Source organism: Ananas comosus, linkage group 11, assembly GCF_001540865.1.
Source record: "Ananas comosus cultivar F153 linkage group 11, ASM154086v1, whole genome shotgun sequence".
NCBI lineage: Eukaryota > Viridiplantae > Streptophyta > Magnoliopsida > Poales > Bromeliaceae > Ananas > Ananas comosus.
The window spans coordinates 7,973,986-7,992,116 of record NC_033631.1 but is presented as its reverse complement, the minus strand read 5'-3'; the positions used below and the strand labels follow the sequence as shown (position 1 = coordinate 7,992,116).

The 18,131-nt window shown below is 32.9% G+C and overlaps 2 protein-coding genes across 2 annotated transcripts; both read left to right on the top strand.

The window, feature by feature from the left end:
* On the top strand, nucleotides 2,837-14,469 carry LOC109717708 (SAP30-binding protein). Its single transcript, XM_020243584.1, has 8 exons — nucleotides 2,837-3,454; nucleotides 3,588-3,648; nucleotides 5,475-5,698; nucleotides 9,262-9,463; nucleotides 11,992-12,123; nucleotides 12,270-12,376; nucleotides 12,490-12,608; nucleotides 14,115-14,469. Exons 1-8 carry the CDS (start codon nucleotides 3,014-3,016, stop codon nucleotides 14,179-14,181), a joined length of 1,353 nt encoding a protein of 450 aa, XP_020099173.1. The 5' UTR covers nucleotides 2,837-3,013; the 3' UTR covers nucleotides 14,182-14,469.
* Nucleotides 14,432-16,929, top strand: LOC109717125 (dynein light chain LC6, flagellar outer arm-like). The gene is made up of 3 exons (XM_020242800.1): nucleotides 14,432-14,502; nucleotides 15,561-15,702; nucleotides 16,710-16,929. The coding sequence occupies exons 1-3, from the start codon at nucleotides 14,432-14,434 to the stop codon at nucleotides 16,851-16,853; spliced, it is 357 nt and encodes a 118-aa protein (XP_020098389.1). The 3' UTR covers nucleotides 16,854-16,929.

The window sequence follows — 18,131 nt, the reverse complement described above, 5'->3', positions numbered from 1 at the left end:
TAAACTTAATTTGTGGTACAACTAAATAATGAAAGCAGCCTCTTAATTAGGCAGGAGAATCTTTTTATTTTTAATACTTTTGGTTAAACAAATAGGCCTTAAAAGCTTTCTTTTTCCTTATTTCTTATTTTTATTTAGGGTAAACTTCAAATACCAACCCTGTGGTTTCGCACTTTCTCATTTTAGTACCCTGTGGTTTAAAGTGTATCAGTTTAGTTCGCTATGTTTCATTTTTTTTTTTCTTTTCATAAGCTTCTCCGTCAATATTTTATTAAATTAAATACAAAAAACTTCATATACCCCACCTAGGTTTATCGAATATTCACTTTAATACCCTTTAGTTTTAACTTTGTCACTGATTTAAGAAAAAAATTAGTGAAATTGATAATAAAATAGAGAAAAATAAAATCACATGGCACTAAATTGATACACTATAAATCACAGGGTGCTAAAGTGAGAAAGTGCAAAACCACAGGGATGGTATTAGAAGTTTTTCCTTTTATTTATTTGAAGGCCATGAGAGTCATTTTTTTTTCCACTTCTTCTTTGTAGATCTGTTTGGGTGTAAGTATGATGAATTTTAATGTTCTTTTACTTATTGTCCAATATAGAAAATTAAGCTCTACATCAATAAACATTACCTACGGATATTTTATTATTTTTTTTTATGTTATACCATAAAATTATCATGTAGTCTTTATTAGATTCTTTACTGTTTCTCAAAATATAATAAAGATTAATGCTAAATTATAAGAGGAACTGTCTAATGTTTTCGTCAATCCAATCACACACACAGCCAAAAAATATCAAGCGATGTGAGGCCCATTCAATTAATACTTCAGGTAGATGAACTAATTCTAGATATTACATTATCAAACTACACCTAAGTTATTTTAGCTTCAACCTACTCAAAAAGATTATTAATAATAATGTGGGCCGAGCCTTGGGCCAAAAACTAGTATTCAACTGTTCATGAGATCATCATGGTTGAGTTGTGTATTCATACAAAGCAACTTAAAAATAAAAGAAAAGAAATTCAACTTGATCCCCTATATTAGAAACTTTAGAATGGGCCAGGCCATTCATATACCTTTTCTATATACTTCTCCACTCTTTCTCCTTGGAGGGGGCAAAAAGTGATTTTTCTTTCAATAGAACATTTGATAATCTCTTTTTTAAATCCGATTTTGATTCTTAAAATTAGTTTTCTGATTTTAGAGACTTTAAAACCAAAAGTAATTAAAATCTAGTTTTTGCATCTGATTCTGACTTGATTTTAATTAAAATTTAAATTTCATATCAAATTTTAGATTTTTATGTTTTGAATTTTAAATTTAAATTTTATGTTTTAAGTATTAAATCTTAAATTTTAAATACAGATATTTAAATTTTAAACCCCAAATTTCACATATCATATTTTAAAATTTGAATTTCAAAATTCAAAATTTTAAATTTAATATAAAATTTAAAATAATCTCAAATTTTAAATTTTAAAATTTAAAATTTTGAAGTTTAAAATTTAAAATTTTAAGTTTTAATTTTTAAAAAGGTATACCCCCGTTAGCCGGCTTTTGTAGCAAATTCTATTTGTTCTTCACCGCTTTGGGTTGTGGGGCAGTAGACTTTTCAATCTGTTCTTGCTTGTGCGTTTGCCCCTGAATTTCAAATTTTGAATTTCAAAATTTAATGGTAAATTTTAAATTTCAAACTTCAAAGTTTGAATCTTAAATTCTAAATTACAATATTCGAATTGTGATTTTAAACTTCAAATGATAAATTCATGGTGATTTATTTTATATACTTTTTACTATTTAACCTATATCTCTTAATAAAATTGTTAGATTTTATCTAAAATAATAGATGCGTTAAAGTAATATAGAGATTGGCGAGAAAAAAATACCTAGTGATATCTATTGCGAAAAAAAAAAGTGCTAGGTAAAAAAATCTTAAATACTATATAGATATTGATAAAATATAGTAATGCAACAGGATCTTTGAAAAAGTATAATATAGTAAATAAAAATAATAATAAAATAGTTGAGTATAGTGTGAGTAAGCCTAAATTAAATATTCAGATAGTATAATTAAAATTTTTAAAGATTAGACATCCAAATCTAAATAGCTGATATTTGAGATAAATTTTATATATATATATATATATATATATATATATATATATATATATATATATATATATATATAGCTATATTACAAAAAATCTCCTTATAAATATCCATCTCGACACTTTTTCTTTCTAACTTTCAACAATTTATATTTTACTTTCTTAACATTCAAGTTGTTGTATTTAGATTTAGTTTGGTATTGAGATCTATCTAACGCTATTAGATAAAATGGAGTTGGGGAAAAAACATATAGGGATATACTTCTGCGTTTTTCAGTGGGATCGCAGAAAATATGTCGTAACCGACTCATCGCAATTTGTGGAACGCAATATTACGTACTGAAACAAACATGATATTTTTTGAACGTACTTTCTCACCATACGTTACGCAATCTTTCCGCAATCCCAAATGAATCCCAAATGAAGCCTTAGCCTCCTTTCGTCAGGGTCCATCACTCATGTCCGTCAAAATGACGAAAAATATATTAAAATGTTATTTTTTTATTTAAAAAGTAAGAATAATTTGATTATTTTATCTTTTCTATTAAGGTGGTATCTTTTTAAAAATATTTCTCAAAGTTTAGGAGTAGAAAATATAAATATAAATTTTTAAAGAAAAAGTGAAAAGGTGAATGCTTGCAGAAAGTTTTTCCATAACTTAGCCTCTCAATATACATATATTTTTTGTAATAATTAAAACCGAGTTCGAATCGAACTCGATATAAGCCACACTTCCGCAAGCTCTTCGAAAGCGTTCTTCGTCACTATTCACAACATTGCTAGCAAATCCCTCGTCCTTCTCCGACAACGACGATCGTTCCCTTCTCCTTCCTCCTCCCTCAACTCCGCTCCCCCACTCTCGCTCTCCTCCCCACCTCCTCACCTTCTCCCATGGCGGCGCACACTGAAGGCATCCGCCTCCTCTCCATGTACGACGACGAGGAGGAGGAAGACGACGACGAGGAGGAGGACCACCAACGCGACCCCAAGCCCACCGACGCCGACGATGGCGATGACGACGGCGAGCCGGTGGTTCCGGAGCCCGCGCTCGAGAACCCTTCTCCTATGGTTCGGCTCCGATCCCCCCTCCTTGCCGACGAGGTCGCGGATCGGAAAACCCTAGCGAGCCCCCTGCCCCCCACCCCGCCGTTGCCTCAGTCGCAGCACTCCTCGCCATTCCCCTTCACTTCCCCTTCTCCCCCGCCGCCGCCTCCCGTGGCGGGGCCCTACGCCTCCGCGGCGGAGCCTTTGGACCCACCGAGGACGAGGCGGGGCGCGCTCGCGATCGTTGATTACGCGCACGATGAGGCGGCGATGTCCCCCGAGCAGGAGGTAATCTTTGAGCTTCTGTTTGCGGCTGTATATTCTGAGCTTTTAATCCGTTCCTTATGTTGATTTGCGAATATATATATTTTCATTGTTTGTGGGAATCTAACTAAATTATCTTAGTTATGGTATCCGACAGGAGGGCGAGATAATGAGTGGTGGTCGCGTTGTATTCGGTGCGGAGCTTCAAGTTGCTGAGGGTAAGGTTTTACTCGTTCATTTGCTTTATAAGATCTTGATTAAGCCTTTCATCTTCTTGCAATTAGATATAAAACTTTGGATGCATGAAGCATGGTATATAATTACGTCATGAAAGGCTCTAACTAGTTGATCTTGGAGGTGGGATTAATGTAAATAGACCTAGGGCCTGCTAGATATGCTAGGCTTCAATATTTTTTTTCCCTTCATGTGAGAATGAGCATAGGTTGGTAGGTCTAATTTGTATCATAGTGTTAGCGTTGTAAATTGCAATTGGAGACTTGGTCATAAATAGGTATGCCAATAGGGTTTGATGGAACACAAGATGACTCCTTCCTTACAGAAGGTTATATTTCTTGTAATTTCAGTGAACTATCTTCTAGGCCTTAATCATTCATTTTCATGTGCTAACATTAAATCCAGCTATCACCCATCCAGGCGATTTAGTTATTCTGTTCAAACTATTGGATTCATTGTAGCAGTTGGATCTGAGATCTAATTATATGGACTCTTGATATTTCAATGTTTTATCACGTACTTAGCAAAACTCTTGTTGCTTATGTTTGATGCATTTATATGTGTGAATAGCATGTATGAAGGGTAGGATATAACTGAAGTCTGATTCAAGAGAAAGAACCTTAACCTTTAACATATTTATGATTTGTACAAGTTTGAAGATGATTATTTCCTATTGCTTTAGTTCTCTTTATCAGTAAGGGACTCCAAAAGGATCAAATCATGCCATTTGGTAGTATCGGTCAGAAGAAACAAAAGGACAAACTGATCTTGGTCAGCTGTCCAATTTTGTTGAGTTCCAATGGGAGTTTCATGAATCCATTGGTTCATCGCCCTGCTGGCTTTGAACAGAACATATCACCACTATCTTGTATGCTGTAAGCAACTTAATAGCGAAGTTTGCATGATTTATTGTGAGCTGCCAGAGAGGATCTGTTGTAATGAGGTGAACCTGATACCTTAGTATTATCCAGTGGATTGGTAATTTTTTGTTACATCGAGGGTATTTTAACAGTAATTATTTTTCATTTTCTATAAGAAGGGTTAAACAGGTCTACAACTTTAGTAATGCCATTATACTAACCTCATTACCATTATAATTAAGGTGCTGCACGAGCCATGGACTCCTTTGAATGTCTGCTTTATCCTGAATTCGACAGTTCAGCGAGCATCTATTTAGGAAATTGTGGATATTTGATTCTATTTGCATATTCACCAATATGCAGTACTAGACTGCTGGCAAAAAATAAGACTAATGCTTATTTGATGCTATCATATAGGGATTGTCCGCAGCATTGATTCTTCCAATGTTAAAATCATATTGGTTTATGGGCTCTTGAGGCTAATTAATGGCTTGTCGAATTTTCATCTTAGTGCAGATTGCGACAAAACTTGTTTCTGTATTCTTCATGGTGGAATAAACAGCTTAGGCAAAGTCCTTTCGCGCTTGATTACTCAGTTCTATGTACTTGAGTCCCTTTTGAAAGTTTATTTGTTTTTCAGCTTTGTTCAAATGGCAATTTTTCTTATTGAAATAAATTTAACACCCTAAGTTAGATGTCTGATGTGCTGCTGCAAGCTCAGTACATGGCTAACAAGATGAAGAAAAATATGTGACTTTTAGTTTCTGCTGAACCACTTAATTTTGACAATTGTAGTAAAATGTATTATGCCTCTTACAGATGCTTGTCTTTATTTGATTGCAGCAAATATATGGTTTAAATATATGCTATCTTGTGCACCTGGTAGATTTTGGTAGGGATTAATTGTTTGCATCTCATTATTTGTTCTTTGACTTATTTAATCATTGTAGGAAATATTGAGGGAAAATCACCACAACCAGAATCTTCTCAGCCTTTGGATATGCCTGAACAGTCAAAATCTGAGACCAGTATGGCAATGGATTTCACTGGAATGGAGCCTGAAGTAGCCCAGGTTGAGGAGGCTGCTGCAGCTTCTGCGGATATACAAAAAGATGATCCTCTCAGTCGTTTTCTTCCTCCACCTGTGACAACCAAATGCTCTGAGGAGTTGCAGGTTATTTTAAGTTCCCTTTTATGTTGTTCTTTGATTCTTTGCTCACGCATGAATGCAACAATTGCCTGCCAGCAAAGACTAGATATTGTTCAAATGTTTCTGTCAATAAAGAGGAAGAATTTTTTTAAAATGGATATGACCATCTATTGCTTCATGTGACAAATCCTACTTATAATTTATCATTTCTATATTTGCATCTAACTTGTGCTTCATTGTTCCGGCCATTGTTTGTTTCTCTAATGCATACAATTAATCATTTTACATAGCCCTATTAATTTCGTGAATTTAACCTCTATTTGGAAGTGATGATAGTTTCCTCTAGTAGTTGGTATCCACTCCAGCCAAATATTGGCTAGTAGTGTCAAGTAATAGCTTAATGTTTACATACATACATACATACATACATACACGCATGCACGCACAGACACACACACACACACACACATACAGACATACACACATACACACGCACACACATACAGACATACACACATACACACGCACGCATGCACACGCACGGACGCACGGACGCACATGCACGCACGGCACACACGGACGCACACGCACGCACGGCACACACGGACGGATGGACGGACGCTCGCGCGCGCGCGCACACACGTATTTGAAGTATCTAGAAAACAAGTTTTGCAGCTTTTCGATATTATTTGCCTAGCAATCGATGGGGCTCAAAATCAATGGCTGAAAATAAACATCTCACAAAAAGTGATAACACAACACTAAAACTTTAGATCCGAGGTATTGATCTTGCCGCAGAAGTATAAAGAATTTTCTATTAAAATTTAATCTAATTTGGATTTTTCTATACCATTAAATTGAAAAAGGTTCTCATCAACGATTAAAATTGTCAAAGTTCGATGAAATTTTAATAGAAAATTCTTTATACTTCTGCGGCAAGATCAATACATTTGATATAAAATTTGAGTGTCGTGTTATCACTTTTTGTGAGACGTTTATATTAAGCCATTGATTTTGAGCCCTATCGATCGCTAGGCAAATGATATCGAAAAGTCGTAAAATTTGTTTTCTAGATAATTAAAATACCTAGATCAAGTCTAACGGAACCGATCGTTGATTTGGAAGTCCCATCATCGAAAACAATATTGGAGCATGGATGCTTCTGTGCTCCTAAGAGCACAATATCCTAGTTCTCTCTCTCTCTCTCTCTCTCTCTCTCTCTCTCTCTCTCTATATATATATATATATATATATATATACATACATGCTTAACATGCATAGTTATACGCATTCAAATTTATATAGGTACATATATGTATACATGTACAAATTTACACTTCAGATTTTTTCTGTTTGGGTTGGTCTATTAATTTTTCAACCCAAAACCAAACCCAAATTTTTGGTTTTTAAATTTGTCAAACCAAAACTGTTTGACAAAAACTGAATCGTTTATGACTAAACTGAATCAAACCAAACGGAAATTGTCTGTTCGGTTTGATTTCATGGGCTTTTCACTTCCATGCTGAAACTAATGATGGTGTTGGAAGTCTCTGGTGGCGGAAATTGTTTTAGCAGACAATCAATATAGTTTAAAAACTGATTCTTAGGATAGCATTGATGCTAATGATGGTGTTGGAAGTCTATGGTGGCGGAAATTGTTTTAGCAGACAATCAATATAGTTTAAAAACTGATTCTTAGGAGAGCATGACAGCTTGTCACTGTCTTAAGCAAGTGTTTTTTTTTTTGTTTTTTTTATTCAGTGATTATAGTCTATCTAACCTATTTAGCTTTGAAACAGATGCTAACAATTTTCTGAGTTCCTTAAATGAGTAAAATGCTTTATCTACTGATTATTGAGAAATTTCTTGCCTTTTAGCAAATCCTCTCGTAGTAAAGTATTTCAGTTGAAATAATGAAACTACATAAAACCTTGAAGCGATAGTCCTCCCAAATGACCAAACTACATTATCAGATATGAAATTTTATTTACTTGTCGCCTTGTCGGTCATTGAGAATCAAGAATCATTTGAATTCTGCTAGACAATAATTCTAACTGAAGTTTTTCATGTTTTACTTCACCAACAGTAATAGTTTATTCTTGTCCACACAAAACAATTGAGAGTTTACTCATTTTGACAAAAAAAAATGATACACACTAAGGATGGCCTTACTATTCAAGTACTTCCCAATGCTAATATTCATCAGGTTTATAATGATATCATTAGAACTGTGTTCTTAGCTACATTTCAGAATTCAAAACAGTTCATCTTGTTGACGATGTGCTCGGCATCCACAGTACTATGGTTGATGATTCTACTCAAGGCTTAAAGTGCCGCCCCCGTGCCTCACGTACCGTGCCACCTAGAAGGTTGCACGGTACGGGGGGGTCTCAGACCCCCCTCCGTGCCGCGGCACGCAGCGCCATGCCAAACGAGACAGCGGCACGGCGCAGCGTGCCACGGCACAGTGCCGGCACTGTGCTAATTTTTTTTTGCTTTTTTGCTTTTTTTTTCTTTTTGTTTTTTTCCTTTTTGTTTTGTTCTTTGGAATATCCAAAGCATTCTGGATACTCCACGCCCCCCCCCAAAGACATTACAAATCGAAAATTTACTTATTAGGTAAGTTAAAAAAATTAAAATTTAATTTTTTTTATTTATCAATATACGGACAAAAGATTTGTCCGAGCCCTCCGTTTTCACCACAGATATCTATTTTTGCGAGAAATTTTTGGCAAATTAAGGGAACAAAATCGAACTCAATAAACAAATTTTGAGCCACATCAAACATAAAATTTTATTTTTGCGCTAGAAGATTGAAAATACTGATAAAATTAAAAGCTAAATTAAATCAATTGATACTTAAATTTATTTAATTTATTTGTCATATAATTTATTTCTTAATTTTTTTGATAGATCTATTAATTTTTCGAAAAAATTAATTAAAAAAATAAATTTTTTCAAATACTTTTTAAAATAATTTTTTAAAATTATTTTTAAAATTATTTTTGTGTATTTTATAAAAGAAAGACTGTAATATGGTCAAAAGAAAAAAAACGATGTCTTTACATTTTAAAAATTCTAATCTGTAAAAATTTCTATTCTGTATCAGATAAAATTGTATTTTACATACAAAAAAGTGTACAAATATGCTAATTGATTAGTATAGTAAGCTATACATAGCAAATATTCATTCTTATTTGATTAAATCTTTCAAAATAACATTATAAGAGATTATTGGAACGAAAAAAACTAAAATAAGTCCATGCCAAAGTGTATCAGTAGGAGGTCGTGCATATCCATCGGCACGCAAATGTACGATGTGTCGGTACGGAAGCGTGCCGGTGCCGTACCGTCCCGGCAGACAGTGGCACGTCCCCGTGCCACGGCACTTTAAACCTTGATTCTACTGGTGAGATAAACTAGATTGTTTGGGAAACAGTTTTAGTCATTTGTTACAGCTTCTGTGAAGTTGTATATCACGGTCGTCCATTATTATGTGGATCTGTATACGTGTAATTTATTCTTTTGCATTATATACTTTCTTTTAAGTATGCTTTCTGACTCTTATCTTTGTTCTGTTGTTTTAGCAAAAGATCAATAGGTTTCTTGCGTACAAGAAGTCTGGGAAAAGTTTTAATGCGGATTTGCGCAATAGAAAGGATTACAGGAATCCAGACTTCTTACAGCATGCAGTGAGGTATCAAGATATTGATCAGATTGGGACTTGCTTAAGTAAAGATGTGTTTGACCCTCATGGATATGACAAAAGTGACTATTATGACGAACTAGGTAATACAAAGCCCCTTTGATTTTTCTTTAGTCATCAGATTAGTCTCTTATCTTAATTCTGAACTTTGCTTTGATGTGCTTTGTAATAATATTTCAACGCACAACTTTCGTTTGAGTTAGATGTTTATGTAAAAGAATTACTAGAAATGATGTGCATAATAGGATTTGCAAATGGTTTAACAGGGTCTTGATCAACCTTTTTAGGATAGGTACTTTTGATGGTGGTGCTGTATGATTCTGGTATTGGTGTCTACTATTAGTCTATTTCATATGTACCAGCATTTGTGGTTGATGGGATGGCTTGCAGATCAGCTTGAGAAACCGTTGAGAAGATCGTTTGCATATAAATCAAGTTAGAAGTTGAGGGCAGTAAAATCATATAAGCACCATAGGTAGTCACTCAGTCTCACATGGCAGAAAATTGTTGTGTCTTGTATATTACATCATGATATACAAACTAAACAAATTTTATCGGCGTTTTTAATCTTCTTTTGTTTGGATGAAACATCCAAATAATGGATTATCAAAGAGGGACAGATTTTGTATAAGGCAGGCGAGTTACAATTATGTTTGCTACACCTTTATCTTTTTTGCTATACCTTTATCTTCTTTCCATTTGGTGTCTTTAGGTAGAGTCAAAAATGCAAAATTATGAGGTGGGAAGAGATACTATAGCAAATTTGCATTTATCAACTTGGAAATTATCACAAGTTTTTTTTTCCCTTTTTTGTGCGTCTTTTGAGAGAAAGTTAGCAATCGACCCGCTTCATTCATTTTTTTTAGAAATAAACTCAGCTAGAAATGTGAAGCAACTAGGCTTCGAATACCAACCATTAAAATATGAGGATTGTGGGTGTTTTGAGTGGTGTGAATAATGTGAGGAAGTGGTCCATTATATAGTGGGTTGTGAAGGCCTACTAATTCGGTTGACATATGAGTTAGTACTTATGCAAAATTAAGAGGTGGTTATGCCTAATCCATTGTGCAGCGTTGTAGAGTGTAAGGGGGTGTTTGGCCTAGCTTTCAAAAAGCGCTTTTGGGCTGAAAAGCAATTTTCGGCTCAATAGAGCGTTTGGCAACTTATTTTTAAAATCTGATTCTGCCTTTTAGAATCAGAAAACTGATTTTGAAGGTCCAGAATCAGAAGCAGAAAAAAGCTGCTTCTTAAAATCTGATTCTGATTTTTGATTTAAATTTCAAATTTTTATTTTTATTTTCATTTTAATATTTAAATTTAAATTTAATTTTAAATTTTAATTTTCAGATTCATTTTTGAATTTTTAAATTTTAACTTTTAAATTTTAAATTTTGTAAAAAAGATTTCAAATTTTAAATTTTAAAATTTAATTTTAAATTTCAAATCTCAAATTTTAGATTTTAAAATTCAAATTTTAATAATTTTCAAATTTTCAAATTTTCACCTTCAAATATCAAATTTCAAATATCAAATTTCAAATTTCTTTTAAGATTTTAATTTTAAAATTTTTAATTTTAAATTATAATTTTAATCTTCAATTATAAATTTGATTTAAATTTAATTTAAATTTTTAAAATTTAAATTTAAATATTCAATTTTAATTTTAAATTTTACATATTCAAATTTTAAATTTCATATTATTTAAATTTTTAATTTTAATTTTAAAATTTAAAATTTGAAATTTAAATTTAAATATATTTTTAAATATTAATTTTATATTTTAAATTTCATAATTATTTATATTTTTAATTTAAATTTTAAATTTTAGATTTAAATTTAGATTTAAGATTTTAAATTTTAAATTCTAAATTTAAAGTTTGAAATTTTATTTTAATTTAATTTTTATATATTTAAATTTATATTTAAAATTCGATTAATTATAGGAGGTATTTGTTGAAATTTATAGTTATGATTTTAATTATAAATGTGTCGTAAGGTGTAAATTTCATAATTATTTTAAATTTTAAATTTTTAAAATTTTAAATTATTTTTTAAATTAAAATATCAAATTTTAAATTTTGTATAATTTTGAAATTTAAAAATTTTAATTTTAATTCAAATTTAAATTTAGATTTTAAATTATTTTTAAATAAAATTTAATAAAAATATTAATTTATGCAAACATCAAAAAATTTTTGCCAAACAGCTTTTTAAAATCACTTCAGAAAAGTCACTTTTATCTAAACTCCGCCAAACGCTCTACAGCTTTTAACAAAATCACTTCTCCAAACCAAAATCACTTTTTCAAAAATCACTTTTTCAGAAGCTAGGCCAAACAGACCCTAAGAGTAATTGGATAGGTTATTGGATATCTCAAGTGTTTTTAAACGATCTCAAGACCCTGAGATAGTTTTTTAGGATTTAGCTGAATTCTCTTCAAATCTATTTGCATGGAAATCCATTACTGTAGTAACGTAATATAATGTGTTATACATTGCATTACAACTTACAAGCTTCTTTGGTGATTTTTGCTCATCATCTTTTATTTACTCGTTTTCTTTGTCTTGCTTGCGGAACTTGATCCCCAACTTCAATGTGTTATTGTTTGTAGAGACTGATATGAAGCGTGAACTGGAAAGGAAGGAGCAGGAAAGGAAAAAAAGTCCAAAAGTTGACTTTGTTGCAGGAGGAACACAACTCGCCACAGTTGCACCAATATTAAAGACCAGCACACAAGTTGCAGGTATTGTAATTAATATGCACAAAGGATGATTTCTGTCCAACTAATTAGGTTTCCATCTTTGTTCTTACCAACTTATTATAAAATCCGGTTTTAGTCTCTTGACACTTGTAGGCACTTCTAATTTTTTGCAATTTGCTTATTGTCAGTTACTGGCATTTCGGCTGCAATCAGTAGCGGAATACCCCTAGCCCCAGTAGCTGTAGATGCTGCTGTCAAGGACACCAGGCAAAGCAAGAAAACAAAGTGGGATAAGGTTACTCTCTTACTACCTAAAGTTACTATCCTACATTTATATTTAGTAGTATAGAAATGAATTTTGATCTTGACATCTTGACCATTGAATTTGATTTTCTGTCATTATTTTAGGTTGATGGTGATGTAATGAATCCTGCACTTTCTGCCGGACATGATAATATATCGGCCGTTGGTGTGCATGCGGCGCTTTTAACTGCTGCTAATGCTGGAGCCGGATACACTGCTTTTGCGTAAGTTTTATTGGTGGCTACTGTTCCTTTTGCTAATTGTTTTATGAGCCAAATTAATGTAATTTTTTATTGCTAGTTTGATGGTACATTGAATTAGTAAGTAATCTTTCCTACGGGAGTGATTTGTGGTTTAAGTTGTTATCTGCTTCTGGCCCAGCTATTAACTTGTCCATCCTCCGCCCCCCCCCCCGCNTTAACTTGTCCATCCTCCCCCCCCCCCCCCGGCCTCCTTTTAAATTTATACTGTTATGCTATATCTATCCATCACGATTTTCGAATGATTTTTCATTAAGTTTTTATTTTTATTCTAATTTTCTTTTGTTTAAGAGTTATTATGGTGTTAAGTTCTATAGTTTTTCATCATCTTTACTCATATTTCTTTCATTAGGTCCTTGGTAAGATATAAGACACTCTCAAGAATTGGTTACCTTTCGTTCTTTTCTTCATCTTATGTACCGCTTAAGTTTTCTTGATTGCATATTTTTCGCTTATTGTAGCCTAAATCCGATGCCAAAGTTGCTCAGTATATTAATCTTCAAAGTTAAATTAAGGATCTGTGCACTAAATCCTCTTTTGCTGTTCCATCTTATTTTGCTGTATGAGTGTACCTATTATCCTGAGTCTTCGGTATAATCTTTTCTAATCACCTCTAGTTATGCCATCTTCAGCCATCGTATAATTCTGTGCAACATAACAATTAGCAAGGCTCTTTAAAAGGATTTTTTTTCAGTACTTCCGGCGAAATTTGAGGCGATTCTTGTTTTTCGCATAAAATACCATATTTGCTGCAATTTGAACTTTTGAAGTCCTAAATGATAAGACTAGCAGTTAAATGGATTTGAAGAGACAGCCACTTTTTTAGTACTCTAGAAGCGAAAATAGGACCTAATTTTTGTGGGTAAATCCCTTTATCTCTCTCTTGTTATTATGATCTTGCCAGCCGTCTAATAGAGTTAATGTTTGGCTGGCTGTGGTTATTTTTGTCGCCCTTGTGATCATGACATATAATTTCTCATCTACTTTTCGACCACCCTCCTACCAAACTTATCTTTTTAATAGTTTGTCTCTCTAGCCGTCATGTTAATGAATACGGCAATGCTGCTGCTGTTATGAATATGTAAAAAAAGTTTTCTACCTCTTTCCAAAAATTGTTGAGGTAATCTTTTATTACTCCATTTTTTATTTGATTGTGGCCAATAATGAGAAAAGTAACTGCCAAATATCAAAACCTATCAGCTATCTCCTGTATCTGTCAGTCCAAGATATAGTACAAGTGGTCTGCTTTCAAATCTGTTGATTCTGAAATAGTTTGTGAAAGTTGCTTAGCTTCATACCGAGTTTATGACCTTTGTTTGATCAATGCTAGCTTAATTTCAGCTTATTTTCCCCTAGAATCTTTCATTTGAACTTGTCCTGTTAGCCGTGCTGGTTTTTACTGGTGATTATATTTTGTACTTCTATGTGCATACTTCTTTTCATAATTAAGGTTTTGTATCGTAAATGCAGGCAACAGAAGAGAAAAGAAGCAGAAGAGAAGAGGACGGGCGATCGGAAGTTCGATAAAAGATCTTGACCTAATTCGAATTTTTGTATAATTATATTATATGATTAAAGTTGTCTATTGTTTCTTTCTGTCACATAGTTACTGTAACATTAAGATAGTAGTCTCTTCAAAAAGCAAACGGCACAGAGGAAATTAAGCTAAATTATGTATTAAAAAAATCATGGCCAAAGTGTCCTTAGCTTTGTGGATGCGGCTTGTTTAGGCCTTACTGGTTGTGCTATCAGTTTTACTTCTTTTTTTTAAGCTCATATCCAATGCAATGAATGTGCTAGCAGATGGCAGATTGTTTGTGATCAATGATCTGTATGGTTTTCTTAGCAATAGGAAAGGGTATGTTCACAATTCTTAATGTATACCGTTATATATTTATAATGTTCAAACAGTTTCATTATTCTTTCAAATTATTTATTGTTAATTATTCCTTCAAATCGTGGGATGTCGAATTGTGAATGTGAGACGAAAATATTTTTTCTTATACAATTTATTAATCTATATATTCTTGTTTTAAAATTATTAAATATAGTAGCGAAATGAATTTCCATCAATTTCTATAATAATACATTATCAATCCATGAGGGATACATCTCTAGGATACATTATCAATCCTACAACGGAATCTAGTCTAGGATAAAATTTCCACCTCTCCTACTTTATCCACGGCTCTCGTTTATATATATATATATATATATATAGAGTTGAGGTAGGATACTATCGGTAGCAATCGGACTCCGTTGCCACCCATTTGTTTTCGATGATGGAGCTTCCAAATCGATGATCGGCATCGTTGAATATGATTTATATCACTTGAAGTATTTAGAAATCAAATTTCATGCTTTTCCGATATTGTTCTCTTGTCCATTAAGTTGGCGTAAAAATAAACGACTGAAAATGAATATTCCCTAAAAAGTGATAATACGAATTCTGTAATCAAGATCGGGAGTATAAATCTTATTCTAAATAGTTTAAAGAATTTTCTAATCAAAATTCAATTGATTTGGATCCAAAATTCAATTGATTTGGATAGCTTTACACCGTTAAACGAGAAAACATCTCATATCTACCATTAAAATTGCAAATTTTGAAACTCTTTGATCATTAGGTCAATGATATCGAAAAGATTTGAAATTTGATTTCTAAATACTTCAAGTGGTATAGATCATGTTCAACGGTGCCGATCGTCGATTTAAAGGCTCCATCATCGAAAACAAATGAATGGCAATAGAGCCCATTTACTATCGATAGTATTCTATCTCAACTCTCTCTCTCTCTCTCTCTCTCTCTATATATATATATATATATATATATATATATATATATAGCTTCTTCAGCTTCAGTAGAGAGAGAGAGAGTTATATATATATATATATATATAGCTTCTTCAGCTTCAGGAAAGCAATGGTGGAAGACACAGATATGCCCCTGAAGATGCAGCTCCAGGCCATGTCGACCACCTCCGAAGCCCTCGACCTCTTCGACGTCTTCGACTGCAGAAGCATCGCAGCCCACATCAAGAAGGTGCACATCAAGAAGGTGTTTTCCTGTCGTTGGCATAATCAATAACTTGGTGTACGTGCGTTTGATTTGCTTTTGAAACAGCTTCTCTAAACCGACAAGAGCAAAAGCAAGATGTATGGCGAAAAATTCTGCGACTTCCACGATAATGAATTGCTAGAATGAGCCCCAAAAGCAGACATTTCAAATTTCAAATGGATGCATACTTAAACTTAGTAGTTCTCTTCTAAACAGTTTTTTATACTTAAACAGCAATTTTGAGCCAAAGGGGCTCTTCTCCTGGTTGGGATCTCTTTAGTTCCACTACAAGATGCAGTATAATTTGAGAAAAGTTGTTAGGAAAAGCATTATATTGAAAATTTCTCAACGACGTAATTTTATTTGTCAGAAATTCTAAATTTGAGCTTCTGCTTTTCAGTCGCAGAATTACGTTCTTGCTTTTCGATATGGCAGAAAAAAAAATTGTAATTTTTTTGTTTACTAAATGCGTTGCGCTTAAGCTGAAATGGGCTGATTAATTAGTAGGCCCTTAATAATGGCTTCTTTAATTAACTTACCAATCATCACTAATGTTAAGATTAGATGTGTGCCTCGAAATTTAATTATCGAGTTCGATGTTGTACTCCTGATTCGCTGACAGCTTCGCCGTGCGAAAAATTTTGAAAAATAATTTGTGAAGGAAAAAAAGTGATATCTATTTTGAAACTTCTTTCTTTTTGCCTTAGAGACAATGCTGGGTATTGTACTTTTACAATATTATACCCTCTTTTTCGTGAAGTGATATTCTATGCTCTTTCATCTATATATATATATATTTTTTCTGTAAAAAGTTTTCCACATAAATTCTTATATTCTGTATTTTCTTTTAGTACTGTTTTGTGATTTGTCTACCGTGCGATCGCCGTGTTTTCATTTCTATTTATGCGCTCATCATAACAATTAATCCTCCCCTGCTCCCCCTTCCTTTTTTCTTTTTTTTTTTTTTTTTTTTTTTTTTTTTTTTTTTTTCCTTTTTTCGGTTGCAGGAGTTTGATATGATATATGGACCAGGTTGGCAATGTGTGGTTGGATCAAGTTTTGGCTGCTACTTTACCCACACAGAAGGGAGCTTCATGTACTTCAGTTTGGAGTCTCTCAAGTTCCTCATCTTCAAAGGAGCTGCAGCGTAGGAAACTAATTAATCGATCCAAAAGTTTTTGTCCAGGGGGGTTTATTGCATACAAAAGATTAAAACTAATGTATTTATGTAGATTTTGTGTATATGTACACATTTATTAGTAATTTTAGATAAAATGGCGTGAATTTTTTTTTTTATTTATTAAACAAACCTGTATTATTATCTAAAACCTTATATTATTTTCCCAATAAGTCGAGGGCTAAATCACTCTATATTTAAACAGGCATTCAGGAAGCGAGCTCCTTCGATCTCTTGATCGGTAATCTGGAGTACAAGCCAACTGTGCTAGATAGTGGTGGAATTCTGTGACCATTTTTTTTTTCTGTTTTTGTTTTTTTGCGCATAGTTGAAGATTACAAACAAGACAGAGGTTAGATTTTGAGTTGCAAGTTCATTTTTTACTTTTTTCGCTAGCAGTTGACATTTTACACTAGTTTTTTTGTTTTCTTTTCTTTCTAATGGTGACATTACGAGCTTTGAAATTAGTGATAAGAAATATATATATATAGAGTCCGGCTATGGTGCTTGTAAAAGCACCTAGCATTTGGTGTTTGTAACTTTTTTACCGTTAGATCTACTCCTCGGATCATTTTTAACTATTAGATTATACTATTCAACCAACCACCCACTTAACCCTAGAGGGCCCACATCATCCTAATCGCATATCTCTTAATCCAATCGTTAAAAATCTACAAGCATCAATAACTTGGTACTTTTAAAAGCATAGGAGCTCAATTTTATATATATATATATATATATATATAGAGAAGAGAGAGAGAGAGGAGAGAGAGAGAGAGAGAGTTGAGCTAGAATACTATACGATAGCAAATTGGCTCTTTGCCACCCATTTGTCTTCGATGATGGAGCTCTAAATTGATGATCGGTACCGTTGAACATGATTTTTACCATTTGAAGTATTTAGAAATCAAATTTCATACATTTTCGATATTGTTTCTCTCATCCATCGAGTGGACACAAAAAATGAACGGCTGAAAATGAATATTCTTAAAAAAATGATGATAGGAGTCTTGTAATCAAGATCAAAAGTAAGATCTTGTTTTAAATAGTTTAAAGAATTTTCTAACAAAAATTTAATTGATTTGAATACTTTTACACCGTTAAATGAAAAACGCTCATATCGACCATTAAAATTACAAATTTGAAACCCTTTGATCATTAAGCAAATGATGTCGAAAAAGATTTGAAATTTGATTTCTAAAACACTTCAAATGATATAGATCATGTTCAACGATGCCGATCGTCGATTTGG